Source organism: Xenopus tropicalis, chromosome 8, assembly GCF_000004195.4.
Source record: "Xenopus tropicalis strain Nigerian chromosome 8, UCB_Xtro_10.0, whole genome shotgun sequence".
Classification (NCBI taxonomy): Eukaryota; Metazoa; Chordata; class Amphibia; order Anura; family Pipidae; genus Xenopus; species Xenopus tropicalis.
This window is the reverse complement of record NC_030684.2, coordinates 114,171,429-114,189,195: the sequence shown is the minus strand read 5'-3', so window position 1 is coordinate 114,189,195 and position 17,767 is coordinate 114,171,429. Positions and strand designations below refer to the sequence as shown.

General features: G+C 40.4%; 1 protein-coding gene across 8 annotated transcripts in view; it reads right to left on the bottom strand.

Annotated features, from left to right (window-relative positions):
• The window catches only part of plekhg3 (pleckstrin homology and RhoGEF domain containing G3), a 66,219-nt gene that overhangs the window by 6,262 nt on the left and 42,190 nt on the right, over positions 1–17,767 (bottom strand). For 5 of the 8 annotated variants that reach the window (XM_004917284.4, XM_012969108.3, XM_018096659.2 and 2 more), the window contains 14 exons: positions 12,975–13,417; positions 12,421–12,524; positions 9,533–9,602; positions 9,177–9,223; positions 8,141–8,291; positions 7,509–7,640; positions 6,763–6,945; positions 6,473–6,565; positions 5,777–5,863; positions 5,585–5,618; positions 4,827–4,922; positions 3,427–3,465; positions 2,884–2,894; positions 65–286 (listed from right to left, as the gene is read on the bottom strand). In XM_004917284.4, the coding sequence (XP_004917341.3) occupies positions 65–286; positions 2,884–2,894; positions 3,427–3,465; positions 4,827–4,922; positions 5,585–5,618; positions 5,777–5,863; positions 6,473–6,565; positions 6,763–6,945; positions 7,509–7,640; positions 8,141–8,291; positions 9,177–9,223; positions 9,533–9,602; positions 12,421–12,524; positions 12,975–13,417 (1,712 nt within the window). The remainder of the gene's footprint in view (positions 1–64; positions 287–2,883; positions 2,895–3,426; positions 3,466–4,826; positions 4,923–5,584; positions 5,619–5,776; positions 5,864–6,472; positions 6,566–6,762; positions 6,946–7,508; positions 7,641–8,140; positions 8,292–9,176; positions 9,224–9,532; positions 9,603–12,420; positions 12,525–12,974; positions 13,418–17,767) is intronic. The other 3 variants (XM_012969107.3, XM_004917285.4, XM_004917286.4) reach the window with 3 other exon arrangements.

Sequence of the window (17,767 nt, the reverse complement as noted above, 5' to 3'; positions counted from 1 at the left end):
AAGTCTTGGCTCTATAGTGCCAGCAATGTATGACAGCCAGTAGGGAGCTGGCAAAATCAGCTACCTGCTCATCATCATCATCATTATCATCATCTCCCAACTGTATCTCCTCCTCATCCTCATCAGAGGCACTGAGCTCTGCCACTGAGCTTCTACTCAGCTGTGTGCTGACAGGACGCTCCTTGTCTCCCTCAGCCTCTGGCTGCTCAAGGCTGGTGCCCAAGCTGCCAATACAAGGCTGTGGAATGTCCCCAAATTCCTGAAGATCTCCATCACTGCCTGCATGCTGGACACACAAAGTTGTTTTGTTTTTAAGGCACTGGACCGAGATGATGCATATAAACATTTATCCAGTTGTAGAAGGTCTGAGGTTTTGAAAGCCTTGCCTCTGAATTGTTTGTGGCCAAACAACCACCCAAACTCAGCTGTGATATCGTCCATGTAGGTCAAGTTCTTCTTGTATAGGTCTTTACACCATGTAAATTGAACCCAATAATGTTGTGCCATGGCCTGATCCCTACCACAAAGTACAAAGGTCTATCCTAGCTGCCCTTTTGTTGCAATTGTCTGGCCACAAAAGGCAAGGACTTGTAACTTGCAGGCTTACTAATGTGATTTAGTATAGCCCCAACAAAGTAGCACAAGTCTCCTGGCCTTGGCTTTGCCCTTTATTGAAATGTATACTGGAAAATATGTTAAGTATCCATATGTTTTCTGTTAATATAGTCTGTTTGGGTACGAAAATAATAAAAGGAAAGATACATAGATGGAACTGCCCATACGCCTGCAGTCACAGCAGATAGAGAATAGGTGGCATAAAAAAGGCTGCTAAGAGAGGGAAGATTGATAATAGCACATAAAAATGATAAATGAGATGTATGCCTATTAGAATGGGGAGGCCAAGGCTTGTGGTTGGGCAAAGCAAACATTCCATTTTTCCTGCTCCGAGAATATGCAGTATTCCTTATTGGATCTGGAACGCCTACCAAACTATAAAATGAGTTATTCAAAAGATCTGAGCATGGCACACAGACAGAGAAAGAGGGGTTGAGGGTGGGCCGGTGTTGGCCCCAAGGTTAACTAGACTTACTCACATCTAGCATGCATGCGTAAGGGGCGTGACACATGGGGAGATTAGTCGCGCCACAATAAATCTCCATTGTTGCGGGTGACTAATCTCCCCAAAATGTCATCCCACTGGCTAGAATGTAAATCACCGGTGGGATGGCATACACGGCGCCGCGATTTGCCAAACTCGCCGAAGTTCTCCCCATGTACCCCTGCCCTAAAAGCCTTTGTACATGATAAAATCAGTAGCAATATTATATATATATATATATATATATATATGTATATATATATATATATAAACCAAAAACACTAACAGTTTTTTTTATATTGTTCTGTTTGTGTTCATTTGACCCACTGAGCCAAAAGAATGGAATTAGGCATTTTCTACCTGTGGCTCCAACAAGGTGGCTGCTGCCAAACTACACCTTGCAAACCATGTTGGGAATTCTATATATTTATGGGTGAGTACAGAGGATCTCTTGCTATTGAATATATCTATATATCTATATATATATATATATATATATATATATATATATACAAAGTGGAACCGCACTCACAGGTCTTAGAAAAAAAGTAAAAGGTGGACTAACGTATTAAAGATGGACTAATGCTTCAGCTAGCAATCTAGCCTTTTTCAAAGTGATTCCAACCACACAACAATGCCTAATGAACCCCAAGTGGCGGGAAGGTGAGGTGAGTGACATCATTACATGTCACTGGTAAAGGACACATCACAATCCACTGTACAGTGGAACACAAAACAATACCTGCAGCAATGTTTATGTATGGCAAAAGCAAATATTAACAAAATGTATGTTCAAACATATAATGAAGCAATCCCTTTAGAGTTACTTAGTCGAATCTTTTAACATAACTATTGTTAGTATTTGCTTTTGCCATACATAAATGTTACTGCAGGAGTGTCCTTCTTTAGAGTTCTTATGTATTCTTTGATGTTTCCACAGAGAGCGGAGTACTTAATTTGGTTCAAACATGGTCTGCTATATGTTTTGCAACACTGATTGGCACATATACTGATATGCAAACTTGCAACATTGTTCTGTTGTGAAGCTATTTGTCTTTGCTACTTTTTTTCATTTTTGTAACTAGTTGTTATGTCCATTACAACCTTTTTTATGATTGATGTTTGTTTTTATTTGCACCTGGTAATGTTTGTGTTCCACTGTACACTGGATTGTGATGTGTCCCTTACCAAAGACATGTAATGATGTCACTAATCTCACTGCCACTTGGGGTTTATTAGGCATTGTTGTGAGGTTTGAATCACTTTGAAAATGGCTAGATTGCTAGCCAAATCATTAGTCCATCTTTAATAAAGCACCTGCACAGTTCCACCATGTTTTTGTAACATTTATGTACTGCAACTAGCCATTTTTTTCCCATTATAGACATGAGTACAAACAACATTTTTTGCTTATTGGCATGTAGTTTTAATAAGCATGTGCCAGTATGGAAACAAATGTTTTATACATTCAATTTGACCATGCACCTCACTGTTAATATTTTGCATTGGAATGCAGGCACTAAAAGGACTATTATATGTGTATATGACTTACACAGTAGAAGTGAAATGAATAATAACTTGCATAGGGCTTCCCATTACTAGATTTGATCCTACTGAAGCAATGTAGTTAACGTAGAACATGGTGCAAAAAGAAATATGATGAATACAGTGTTCACTGCTTACCACCCACTGACCAATGGTAAACTAACTCTGCATTTTAAATGATATTATAATATATTTTGTGACCCTTCATTCTAAAGAAAAGCACTGAAAACTGGTCTTACCTTTAATCCTGCTTTAGTCCCCAGAGCAGAGAAAGAATAAAAGAAAAAAAAAAATAATTAACTATATTATATATTAAAAAGAATATTAAATGGATATTATAGCTTACTGCAAATGTTAAATTGCAAATCCACCCTAATTAATATAGTAAATAAAGTACCCCCTACTGTAAAATATAGAAAAATTATAAGTCACCGAGGAGCTCCATGACCATATAAGAGCACAAGGCCAAATGCCAAGAGCTTCTATACAGGTCATGGATTAGCTTTTTTTCATCCAGCTGCAGGTTGAACAATGAAAAAATATCTTTTTGGTTGCCATGAGTTACTACTCAGGTGCATATCTGCTCAATCTTTAAAAATTACCCCCATGGAGCACCAATTATAATCAATGACATCACTAAGCACCATTAAGTAGGATATAATTTACAGGATATAGAATATTCATGGCTCTTGTGTATTATATATATATATATATATATACATATACACACATATACATTTTTTAATTATATGCACACTCTGTAGATCTGAATTGTATCTTACCTTTGTCATTCAGCTGCTTTAGTATGTCTTTGGAGGGCTCTAATTACAAAAACAAAACATTCATTTATGGAAAAAAAATATAGAATAATTGCCACAATTGTGGCCTGAGTCCATTCAGAAAATGATCTTGTTTGCAGAACTTGATTATACACTCCCTTTTACATGCTTGTGGTTTTTTTTAATAACCATTATATGAGCCAATCAGTATTCCACAAGGTGGCACTGTAACCAACTGGGTCAAATAGCAGTATCTTTTTGTGAATGACTTAGCAGTAGTAACAAGCTTTTTTAAACTGCTAAAACATTCCATAGCGTTGAACAATAAAAGTGGTGAAAAAAAATAAAATAAAACCCAATGCAATTTTTTTGTACTTTGCACGCAGTCAGAATGCTGGCATAGCAAATAAGCCCTACAATCTCACACCTAGGGGCACATTTACTTACCCACGAACGGGCCGAATGCGTCCGATTGCGTTTTTTTCGTAATGATCGGTATTTTGCGATTTTTCGGAAAATTGTCGCAACTTTTTCGTTGCCATTCCGAATGTTGCGCAAAATCTGGCAATTTTTTCGTAGCGTTAAAACTTGTGCGAAAAGTCGTGCCCTTTTCGTAGCCATTCCGAAAGTTGCACAAAATGTTGCGATTTTTTTGTAGCGTTCGCGCCGAGTACGAAACATTCGGATTCATTCAAGCTTCAGTATGGTGACTTTTCTTGGGCCAGGTTGGAGCTGCAGGGTGCCATTGAGTCCTATGGGAGACTTTCCTTGGGCCGGGTTGGAGCTGCAGAGTGCCATTGAGCCCTATGGGAGACTTTCCTTGGGCCGGGTTGGAGCTGCAGAGTGCCATTGAGCCCTATGGGAGGCTTTCCTTGGGCCAGGTTGGAGCTGCAGGGTGCTATTGAGTCCTATGGGAGGCTTCCAAAATCATGCTAAGTCTGAAAGTTTTGCCCGCTGCTTACGAGCGCTCAATACGAAAAAGTCGCGACAAGATACGAGCACATCGTAATGGCTACAAAAACTTGCGGTTTTTCGCGCAAATCATATTGGTAACGAAAAAGTCACAACAATTTCCGAAAAGTCGTAAAGGCGCCGAAAAAATTTGTTCGTTTTCCAATCTGAATTTTTCCAATTCGGTTCGGATTCGTGGGTTAGTAAATGTGCCCCCTAGAGTAGAATTTATAGATTTGCTAAACTTTTTCAACTCTTTGAAGATCCTTATGTGAAAATATGCCAGTCTACATTTCTTACTGCTTTTTCCACGCCAGCCATAAATCTCCAATTGCAGGCTGCAAGTTAATATGAATGGATGGCGGCGCCTAGAAGACTTTTATGTAGGGCGGTACATTTAGCTCAGGAGTCTGTTCTCTTGGAAGAAAAGAAGATTAGAAATGGGATCCTACCAGACTGTCTGCGTCCTGACCGGTGTGTCATGGAGGGCTCAATGGCAGACATGGTCTTCTTTTGCCTCTCTGGGCTGTATTTGTACCTTCCTTTATCTGCAACACAGTGAAAACGTATTATGGCCTCATTCACAGCCCAGAATGATGGAAACATTCAGTACAAGCAGCACAAAAGAAAGAAAATGAAGTCTGTCTGCTTCTCAACTCATCCAAATCCCCCCCCCCCCCTTTAGGCTTGGTAGGGGGGGGGGGTGAATATATATATATATATATATATATATATATACACATATACACACACACACATATATATATATATAATTTATTTATTTATTTTAAAAGCATTGATATTTCTTTATATGGACCAGAGGGGGTTGCCCTCCAAAGCTCTGCCCTTGGGTGCCTATGAGAGCCCAGATTGTCCTCTGTGCCAGAAAAGATTACAATCTAAGGTCCCTCTAACATTCACACACATCATGGTCACAGGAGCCAGTTAATATGCCTGTTTTTGAAGTGTGGGAGGAAACCAGAGCAAATGGAGAAAACTCACACAGACAAAGGTAAAAAAAACACACACAAATTCATTGCAGATAGTGCTGTGGCTGGAATTCAACTTATGACCCGAGCACTGCAAGGCAGCAATGCTAACCAATGCAATACAATGCTGCCCACATAGTTTTTAATATTTAATATCCATACACCTAACAAAGTCCATTCCATACAGGTTTCAGTGTAGTAGGAAGACTGATCAGACTTACACATGTTATCCATTTCCAGTATTGCCTCCTTCGCCTGAAATAAATGAAGACATTTTTAAATCTGCACTGTTAAACATATAAACCCTCCATCTTTAAAATAATAACTGGAGAAATGCTCATTATGATTATGTTTTCAGGTTAATGTTTGGACACAACTCAGTTTGTGAAAGAAAGAAGGGAACAAATTATTACCTTTTGGGGAATGATTGCATGGTGGTTCTCTAGTATGAGTTTCTTTATATGATGGGTCCACACATGTTTCTCTTCAACTGTTTTGGCCTGCAGATGGGAGACTGAGTTATTGCACAAATATCCTTAGCTTGTATCAGCATAGCCTTGGCAGGGGCGCTCAGTCATAGCATGTTAGAGCAATCACATTAGATTTCAGTGGCCATGCAAGACAGCAGCGAAAATTAAGAAGAGAACTACTCAAAGGCGTCAGTGTACACCCATGACTATACACAAGCAGATTTCTGTTTCCCACTCCCACAGTGACTGTTGTGGGCCACTCTGAGGTTGCACAGCGCAGACTCTGGCAAGGTTTGGCATTGTTAAGGACTCTTTGTGAGGCTTATTTACACACATTCCACCATGCCTGATTAGCTTATAAAAACAACATAACATATCATGCATTTCCTGATTAAAGCCCATCCGCACCAATTGCTTCTCTGTATTTTTGATTTCCTGGCTGTTACTAATGAAAGAAAAGCACAGAGGCATTTAAACACCTTTATACTGTAACACAATGAAGACTGACATTTTGCCCTTTTCAAGTCTTTGCCTTAGCTATTGTAATTCACACTGCTGATGGATGTGGCTTGCTGCTGCTATTAAACATTCTTGATCCTCTGAAATGAAGCTGAACATTTCAACCCCACACCAGCTTACCTGCACATTATGCTGCTGTTTGCTGTTCTTGTAATGGGTCACACTAAAGCAGAGGGAGTCACGGGCACTCTCAATCAGCATCAAGCTTGAACACTATAAGAGGTAAAAATGTATAGTAGTCACATAAGTGAGTCAGGGATAACCAAACAAAAAAATGCACCAGGGCACTTAATATAGAGAAAGCAATTAGACTGTGCATTTAGATGCAATGTTTAATACACAGATGAGAGCTTGCTTCCCCTTAGCAGGTAGGAGCCTGCAGCATTGTGTATAAAGCAATACTCACTTACCGGGATATGAGTTTTGTAGACATAGTGATCCCCACGTCTCTTGGTGATAAACAGGGCCTTATCGAAAAGGAAAAATGTCCTCTCACTCCGTGCTCGCTGGAGCCGAAATGTTCCCTCCAGCACAAGTTCTCCATATGCAGTGAGATCTATACCTTTCCAGTTCAACAGCAAAGACTGGATCTCCTGTCAGATCACACAGAGGGTTGTTATGATGTTAGTACACAGGCCTAGGTTTCTCGCCGTAACCTTGGCTAAAGTCACTAGAAACCAGGCTAATGAGAGTAGATACAGCATTAGGACCTCACAAGCAAATCAAAAAAACTTGGAGCTGTTGAAGAGAAGCTAAGGGTTCTAGTCAACAAGGGATTTTGATTCAGCATTTTTCAGCAGGATTTGGACAAATCCGAATCCAACTCCTTAAAATCATGTGACTTTTTGTCAAATGAATTCAAAAGATGAACATTTACAGCTAACATTTAGCTTTTAAATCATGCCAAACCATTGTACAACACTGTTACTTCTCCTGCTGTTGGGTTGCATCTCCCACCAAGTCATCATAAAGTAGATGATACTGGTAGTTAGAAGACAGATGTTTCTTCAGGGGGCGGCTTAACTAACATACATCATTCATCTCCTGTTAGCTACCCCTGGTAATAACCCACTAGGCTGGATAACTAGTCTATGACGATAAAAGCTGTGAATACTTTCTACATCTCATTGGGGTGTCATTACTACAGGGTGTGTACCTGCTGCCGCACAGCATGTTCGTGCTTTCTTTTCATGTCGTTAATGTACCAGGCTACTCCCGTCATGGTTTCAATAGCCTCCTCCAGCACCTCATACCCTTCCACCTTCACATCAAGATGTTTTGCTATTTCCTGCAGATTAAAAGAGCAACAGTTAGCCCATTTCTGATACACTGACCTACATCAGTGTCCTATGTAGAGAAATCTCCAAACCTCTATTAGTAAATTAGTGAAGGAAATCTAATAATTATTACAGCCATTAATTATATGCAATTTATACATTAGCCAGGTATGTAAAGGTTTGGCCGTGGGGCCCCTCTGTCTCAGAAAAACGCTTCCAGTTATCTTTTTAACAAGCGGAAAAGCATTTAACTGAAATTCCAGACATCTCATAGCCAGTCTCCAAGTCTGCAAAGAATAATTTGCAGGCACACAGACCAAACCCACTACTGAGCTGCATCTGGTGCACTTTTGATTGTGGTCCTGCAGGGGGCAGTCTATACAAAAATATTTCAATTCCATATCACAAATGGGGTCCCATCTGATTAACATAATTATTGTCAGTGCAAAATTAAAAATGTTTATGATGCCCCATTTTGAAGCCAGCGTCTGGTTGTTGTGACTGTGTGTACCTGCAATAGGAGGTGATACTTCAGTATTCTCTGCACTGGCTTTAGGAGGTAGGAGCCGAGTGGAAGGGATTGGTTCAGCATCTCCTGCTTCTCTCGAAAGAACTTGGCCAGGGTTTTATTCCTCATGCACTCCGTCAAGGTGGCCACGGAGCTGAAACAAGACAGGAGCATTAAGGAGGAGCTTGACAGAACCTGCAAGTCTTTCAGCCAAAGGCCCCATGTTTAATTTACAGTTGTTATCCATGTAATGCCTTATAGCCAAGTGTAACAGTATAGTGTACGGCCCACTAGTTCTGGCTGCAGGCAGACTATGACCTTCCAGCCTGTGTTTTACTGCACTTCTGCCCGATTCAAAAGACAAAGATTTGTAGGTTGCCCAGATCAGGCATCAGAAGCAGTGATGCCCTTTAGCAATGGATTTTTGAATTCTAATAAAGCCCAGAGGTGTGGAGACTGCAGTCCAGTAGCAACTGGGGGGCTGAAGTTTGGATGCAGTCATTATCTGCCATATCAACCAATACATAAATTGGCTTCCCACCCTGACATGATATAAGCATAAGGAATGAGAGGACAAGGGAATAAACAAGGCTGCTGTTACATTTAAGAGTTGTAAGACCTTAAATCTGTGGAGCTATGGATTACGAAGGCATTCAGCTGACAGTTTCACATGATAAATCTTGCTTGATATTCGACCCTATATTCTCAAATGATCACACAATGCCTCCCAAAATGTAAGCGCCGTTTCTCTGTCTGCCCAACACTTGTCCAGACAAGTCAAATATCTCTCCCACACCCTTCCTCTGTAGCTGTAACACCCTTGGCTGTCTAATAGAAACCACATGGCTCAGTTAGCCTGGATAATTCTACTTAAATACACAATAGAAGATACAGCCTTAAGTGTTTTCTGATCAAGCTTCTCCATCCCCTCTAATTCTTTCTACCCCGGAGCCTGAGGCCCTTCAGCCTTATTGAATTATGCAAGAGGAAGCTATGTTGTGTCATTTTAATAAAGGCATATACACAAGCACACACTTACTTGGGATAGTTGGTGCAGTACTGGGTGTAGATGTCAAAGTCCTGACTCTGAAAAAGTAAGAAGTAAAATTGAGATTTATTTTTAGGATAGAAAGCATTTAAAAACACATGTCATAACATGAGAAGGATATGGGTAGAAGCCATTGTAGTGCTTGCTCAGAAGAAGACCACAGACCTGAATGGCTAATGTTTATTAGAATTTGTTGGTGCTAAGTACTAAGTATCCCCCAGACGTGGCATCAAGCTTGGAATGCTGGTGTTACCCCAGTTACACACAAAGCACATAGTTCACACAATCTTAGGCAGCATTGTATAGAGAAGCGGGTTCTTTTTCATGCTATTTCATCCCACTCTGACCTTTTCGACAAAGCAGCTGGCCACGGCCACGGGGTCATTCCTGCAATTATCCAGGTCCTGGAGCAGCTCACTGTATAGAAGAGAAGAAAAGGCAACATGAAACCCAGGTCAGTTGTTCTGCTCCACCACTATAATTTATAGCACCCTTATGTGAAATGTCCTAACCTGTAGAGATGGTTTTGCTGTGCGAGTCAGGATATTGGGCCACTAGTTAGGCACTTGATTACTGCGGCGCTACATTCTATAAAGAACTTTGCAATCATTTGGATACAAAGAGAACACAGCAGACTGAAAAGCCATTCAAATAGCCCAGGCCAACTTCCTTTTCCTATATATACAGTATATATATAAATTGTAATTGTAGGACTGAATACACTTCAAATTCACATTTGCTTCTCAGGGAAAGATGTCTGGACTAAAAAGTTGGCCAAGGACTTCGAAGCATTGACACTTCGTTATTTAGCATTATAAAGCGTATTAAAGGGGTAGAGGTCTTGGAATAGCACCCCTTTAAAGCAGCAAATGAAATACACAATGTCCATGCATTACAAGAAGACCAAGGTAGTGCATATCAGCCATGCAGAAAGTTTTTAAAAAAAAACAGTTCTTAACATGGATTATAGGATAGAATGATCTGGGAGTGCCAGAAAAGAAAGACAAACCTCACACACACAGTTACATGCATTTTTATATTCCACTGATGGTTTTTACTGTTGTGCATTACACAGCTCCTTTTCTGTTACCTACCTGGCTACCAGTCCATTAGTCTGGACCTCTTGGGGCAAGAGCGATAAAAAAAGAATGTAAATAATATTAGAGATTGGAAAGTCTCCCCAAAGAAAGTCACAGTGACGCCGTGCCATGCGTAACACTCCCAGGATGGGCAAATTATACTGATCTGATTTTAAAGTACATGCAAATGTACAGGCAGCACAACTGTGGACACATTTTTTGCAAATCAGATGCAATTGCATGTAAGTCCATCAGACATTATTTCCTGTGTTCCCCATGCAAGTGACATCTGTGCCCAATTCTTTATGCACAAGTGTGCTGCGCCTACTAACGCTGAGGGCAAAGGGAACCCTGGAGCTACCATCAGGTCCGGAGATGGCAATGACAGTGTTCCAGTGTGTCAATAGGTGCAGCAGCGGGCAATTCAGAAGGGAAGGCAGAAAGGAGCGAGTGGCATTTACCGCAACTACACAGAAGTGCAAAGAGCACATTTTTACTTAAAATAAGTTTAATGTCAGCTAGAACTCAGGAAACCGCATATAAACTGATCACTAGATGGCATTATACGCCAGCCAAACTACAAAAGATGTACACCAACTGCTCTAATCTTTGCTGGCGGTGTAACCAACTTGAAGGGACTCACTCACATATATGGTTAACATGTCCAAAGCTTAAAGTCTACTGGAAAAGGATAATTGACACAATTAACGAAATAACACAATTCTCAATTCAATTGGACCATACCGCCTCAATACTGTTGCACGCAATACCAGAAAAAGATATAACATTAGCAGACCCACTCACGATACATCTATTACAAGCTGCAAAATCGCTGATTCCCCAAAAATGGAAATCTCCCAACCCCCCGACATATAGTGAGTGGATGGCCAAAGTAGAAGAAATAAGAAAACTTGAGGAAATTTCCTTTCTAATACAAAATAAACATAAATTCTACAAAAACACATGGACACCCTGGATCAACCACTTACAGAAACTCAGTAATAAAGGGCGTACACAATAAAAGACCGCTAACACACTCTCGCAACCCTCTCCCCCCCCTATCCTTGCAATTCTTTAAGGTTTACAAATAATGAAAAGCGGTATAATAGAACCCATGGTTGTGAAAAAATAAATATATGATCTCTAACATGTGTTAGGTTGCAATGGTTCTAGCACTAAACAGTTGTGACTTGCTGTCAGATGTTGCCTTTTTCTAACTGTTATATAATTTCTGTAAGACTGCTATTCCCCCCCACCCCCCTCCCCTCTCCCTTTTTCTTTCTGTATCCCCCTATCCTCCTTTATAAAATCAAAATAAAGAATTTAAAAAAAAAAAAAATAAGTTTAATGTGCAACTGAGTAGGGGAATTGCAGGGACCACAACTGCATTGGGTCCTATATTCACTTCTAAATCATGCTTTTTGTAGTCACTTATGGCAGATTAATTCAATTCTTACCTGAATAAAAGGCCTCACCCTGCAGAGAAAGAATGTGTAACCCGGGCCCAGTCATTCCTTCTGTCACCCTGGGCCAATCCGCTTAAACCTCATCATAATGTCTTACAGTAGCGCAGTTCATGCCTTCTATAATCCTCTCATGCACCTATGGCATTTATATGTAAACCCCTTCCTGCATAAATACTCCTCTCTCTGCTAGTCGATATAAGTAGGTATTGCAAGTAGAGTTATTTTCAAGGAAACAGGTGACAGTATACTAAAAAAACCTAACCTAATACCCTGTGGTGCTGTGATCCTAACCACTTCTAAGTATAAATATCCCAAATACTTTTATGTTTCTTCTGCTTTAATTAAGGGCAACAAAATTACTGCAAAAACACTTCCAAAGGCTAACCATGTAATCGCTCTGACTACACCACTGATTACAAGTAAATGCTGTAAATGTAAAAAGTGGAACTCCTACAGGTCTTCCGTAGGTCACAACTAATCACTAATATCCATGAACCCCTGCTCATAAAGTATTATTACAGGATAGAAGCAGATAGTCACGTTTCCCCCATTATACACATTTCTTCTTCAAAAAATGAAATGTTTATTAAATTATCTGCTCCAAAACAACTGTTTATTCAAAATCACAAAGCAAAACACTTATCATTCTGATGGCGGTATAGAAAAGAGAAAGATAAAGAATCGTCTCACCTGTTCAGTTCATAAATGTCCTCAATGTTTCCAAAGAGAGCACAGACTTGCTCTGGGGTTATAGGCAGCTCTTCCTGTCTGTCTATGATTGCTCCCAGGTAATCCTATGGAAACACAAGGCACATGTGTCACTCAGTAATAGATGTAATGGTTTTGGTCAATTTACTAACAGATTTCTGGCATGATGGCTTACTAGCACTGATAACTTTAAAGCAACAGTAACAACAAAAAATGAAAGTGTTTTAAAGTAATTACAATACAATGTACTGTTGCCCTGCACTGGTAAAACTGGGTGTTTTCACATCCTTGTGATTTGTTTCTATCTACACAGCAATCACGCTTACCACTCGTCAGTGAATCTATGCACCTAAGCTTAAGTCTTTGGGCTGCATTAGCTGTAAGTTTTCCAGTATATTTGAATGGGCTAATGATCTGGTTGCACTTTGAGCCATATAATGAGAAATAGTGAAAGCCAATAACAATAGGTAAATCATTCCTTCAGCCCAACATTAAAATATTTGGCATCCAAGCCACTACCGGATCCTTACACTCACCTCCACAATGCTGCGCAGATCCTGGACATACATTCTTTCTGTGTCATTGATCTCCAGAACCACCCGTTCCACATAGCTGAGTTTGTGAGTAATGGCATTGACCTTGTTACCAAATGGAGAAAGGGACCTAGACGCCTGGTGGCTGCGTCGATTGGCAGAATTATTGTTAGGTGTGTGGTTGTTCCTCAGACCGTTCTGCATCTCCCTGTAGGTGGCCTGCAGGCTCTCTGCTGCAGTGGCCACCAGTTCCATGTTGTGAACCACTGTTCCGTTTCCCAGCGGTACGTCGCTGTTATCTTCATAGGAATCACAGCCTTCACGTAAAGAGCCTGTGGACTCTGTTGAGAAGAGACTCAAGGGCCTATCAGAATCACTGCAGATTGAAGCTGAGATGGAGAGCTTTTCATTGCTGCTTGAGGATGCGGCAGACAGCCGTGGGGATTCTAGGTGAAAGAAAACAAACAAGAATCATGTACTTTCCCCCTTTAAAAAGCTAACAATTACACCAAGGAAACCAGTTTGCTTTATATGCAGTAATAAAGTAGTTTTTATGAACAAGGTTATGCAAAACCAGTAATATGTTAAATAATATGGGAAAGAAAGGTTTTTATTAGTTCGGGTTTGGCACTCCAGAGAATGTGTGCAATTCACAATATATTCCCCACAACCCACACAGTCATGGAAAACACTAAGATGACGGTGTTAGAAGAGACTGGCCATATAGCTTCATCCTCCCATCCATCTCCTGAGTCCCAGGTTAATGCAGCAGTCGCCAGGATATCAGAGCAGGAATGTGAGGCACCACACCAGCTAAACCCAGCTGGCGCAGGCTGCACTGTTTTGCTTTTATTATTCTATTTTGGCTTTAAAGCCTGTGGCAATGAGGGGGGCACGTGTGGATCTGCTGGTCTAGGTGCTTTGCAAATTGTTGGCACTCAAAGCCTCGGGGCATGAAAGTGCTGTACAGAGGAATACTCATTTCCCCATGATACTTTAATAACATTCAGTCTGAGTAATTGACATTTTTGTCTGCCCTAATCTGCAAGTAAAGTAAACACAAGGAGCAGACAGTTTCACTAATTCACCTGTCTGCTGCCTTTCTTCTGGCCTTTACTGGGCATTCATGGGCTAGACACGCTGTCCTTTCAACTCAGAGGGAGTTATTAAACACCGGGCAGACGTAATGCTGGCAGGTATTAAAAGGAAATACAGTATATCATTTTCCTATGCAGGGTTTATATTTCATGTATTTGCATTTAATCAGACAGCTGACAATAAGGGCATAACCTTAGTACAAATGCATCCCATCTCTGTTTATTTTATGTGGGTGCAGGAGCAGTCAAATTGCTTGCCTTGTCTGATGCAAACGTACCGCTAGTGATCATAAATACAATTTGCTGCTAGCACAGAAAGTGCCTATGTTGAGGCTATTGGCAGTTCCCAATCATGTGTATAAATACATAAGCTATACCCAGACACTTTACTGTTAATTGCATAGAAAAGATCCTACTTTTTTAAAGGGTATATCTTCTATTTAAAGAATTTTTAGCTCCTTTAAATCTGTGGGAGCAACCCAGCTGTGTGCATGGCAATTTAGCTACTGCCCAGGGGGCTGGGAGTCAGGCATCGGCCGGGAGTACAGTAAATGTTCTAGGTTCTTCCTGTGGGGAAATGACACGGCTTGTTCATGACAGTTAGAGGATGATAAATATCTAGTAGGGCTTCCTGCAACAGTTTACATTAGCTAATGCCCTACAGTATAGACCAACCCTCAGGCCCCTGACCAGAAATTATTTCCAGAACTCCAATATGGCCCTTTGTAAATGGATAACCTTCACCCCCAAGTAAGCGTTACCGAGGATCATGTTCTAGAGAGAAAGTTGGTGCCACAATCCTGAGAAATGGTTCCTTGCAGAGCAGGATTTAAAATATTATATCATATAATATCATACTGTATATAAATTCTTATATCCTAAAGGGGTGGTTCACCTTTAAATTAACTTTGAATATGTTATAGAATGCCCTACTCTAATCAATCCACCTTGCAAATGATATTCACTTTTTTTTCTAAAGTTTTTTTAACGATTTGCCTTTCTCTTCTGCACCTTTCCTTATATTTCTATTTATCCCCTCTCCTATGTCATTAACTGTGGGTCCCCCGAACCCCTTTGGCAAGTAGAAGAATGGGGAGGTAAAAGCCCTGGGCTAATGTACAGTACATGACACTGTATGAGTGCCTATATCACCCCTATCCTGTGCAGCAGTGCTTTACTCTTTTACTACTTACTTACTACCTGTCCTTTGCACGTTTAAAACTACTCTGGTTGGCTGATAATCGTTGTGAATATTATAGATATATACAATTAATAATAGTACAGGTATGGGACCCATTATCCGGAAACGCATTATCCAGAAAGCTCTGAATTACGGAAAGCCAGTCTCCCATAGACTAAATTTTAATGAAATAATTCAGATTTTTAAAATTGATTTCCTTTTTCTCTGTAATAAAAAACTGTACCCTGTATTTGATCCCATATAAGATATAATGAACCGTATTGGATGAAAAACAATTCTATTGGGTTTAATCAATGTTTTATTGATTTTTTAGTATACTTTTAGTATACTTAATGTATGGAGGTCCAAATTACAGAAAGCCCCCTTATCCGGAATACCCTTGGTCCCGAGCATTCTAGATAATGGGTCCTATACCTGTAGTATATTATAGATATGTAGAGTGGCCTTTCAGTTGTATCACAAAGAAGTCAGTCTTTCCAGTGACCCCAAACAATTATAAGGAATCTGTACAATTTAACCAATGTTTATATGATAAAAGCCATATTTAGCACTGAGATCATCCCTCTGTCAGTGCCATTGAACTAATCACCATGCACTGTATGCTAGCTAGCCATTAGAAACAATGGCGGTTCTGTAGTAGGAGCCACTGAAGGACAAACACTGGCTCTTTATTCCCAACCGTTTGTATTTGTATAGAGTAATATTTTCTGTTTGTCTGGTTAATAGGATTTTAACTGAACAAAGAAAGCAGCCACAGTATGAAATCTGTATTAAAATTGCATATCGCCTTTGTGGCACCCCATAAAACACAGGGAATAGGGCACACTGAGGCACCAATCACTTGCAAAGTGTTTCTACCACAGTCACCATGGAAAAACAGTCGGTAAAATGTGTAAGTGCTTGCTCAGTAACAGGTGGGTACGGCACCGGCACCCACAGACTGCGCTTTGCACTTTCACATGAGAAGTGTACAGATTGCTGTTTACTTTCTCACATTTGCTGCTTGGGATGTCAGTACATAGATAGTACACCCGGGACTGTAAGCTCACTGAGCACAAGTAATACAGAGTAATACTGCTTCCCTGAGCTGCAAGAAAACACACACTGTATGACTGCACTCATTACAGAGACAGCTTATTTATTCCCTATGGTCCCCTTTAAGTGCGTGTATAACTGGCCAGATCCCCAAGCTGTGGGCTTGGTTTGTTACTGAAGCTGCTCTGTGTGTGTTACCCACGCTGACATATACACATAACTCATACACTGGGCACTCTCAGCCCACTGCTCCAGACTAGAGGGGCCCAGGAATTCAGTGTTTACATGTAGCATGTGGATATATATATTTTTTTTATTTTTTTAGGGGGAGTTCAGAATTTATAGGGATTTTATCATATCATGAAGATCAGCACTATCTGAAGGTCTGTTCCAAGTCTAAATACCATGGAACCAATGTACACTTCAGAAGAATGGCAGGACTCTGGCCAAGCATGGACGCTGGACAGTGGAGACCCGGGCCACACAAATTACATTGGACCACTCACTTAGTAGGACAGATGTAAATACGAATATATTATAGGCACTACGTTCAAAGGGCACAAGTACACATTCTGACGTAAAGAAACCCATACCAACATTATCTGTAGGAGTGTCTGTATGACATGACTAATACGCTATATTTGGGCCAGTATCACAATCTTACTAGGTGAACAAAGTTGCAGGGATAATGACTGGTACGTGTGATGATTTCCTGGGCCAGACAATTCTGCCAGTGTCAGCATCATTTTTTTTTTTTTAGAGATAACCTGTTAGCTATACCTGTGAAATCTACACAGCCCTAGGAAAATTCCTAGCATAACTGATATAAAGGCAAGGGCAAGTGTAAATCGACCTCTGTTGCTGCACTGAAGCTCTGAATACTCACAGCATGAGTCAAAAGCCAATCCCTGCATCAAAAGCTTCTTATTAGAACGGACAGCACCCAGCACTACCCAGATAGCAAATGCTTCCGCAAAACCTCTGGCATCATCAAAACCAAAAATGAGTCATTTAGCATAAAAATATTCTTCCTAAGAAAGCTGTTAACTCTTTACGTCCAAATAAATCTTGATGCCTGAAATCAGTAAAAAAAAAAAAAAAAAAAATCACACCTGACAATATGTCTGACATAAAGCTCTTCTCTCTCTGTTTTTTTAGAATTTTTTGGTCCAATCCCCCTTTGAGGCTTAACATTAGACCAAAGCACATAACAAGCTTATACACATACATAAATATTAAAGGCAATTTAGCCATAGTTACATTCATTTACATGATATCTAAGGGCTCTGGCACACGGGGAGATTAGTCGCCCGCAACAAATCTCCCCGAAATGCCATCCCACCGGTGAAAATGTAAATCGCCGGTGGGATGGCAATCCGGGGAGATTAGTCGCCCGCAAACAGGGAGTTTTGTCGCGGGCGACTAATCTCCCTGTGTGACAGAGCCCTAAGTGTTCACCTGAA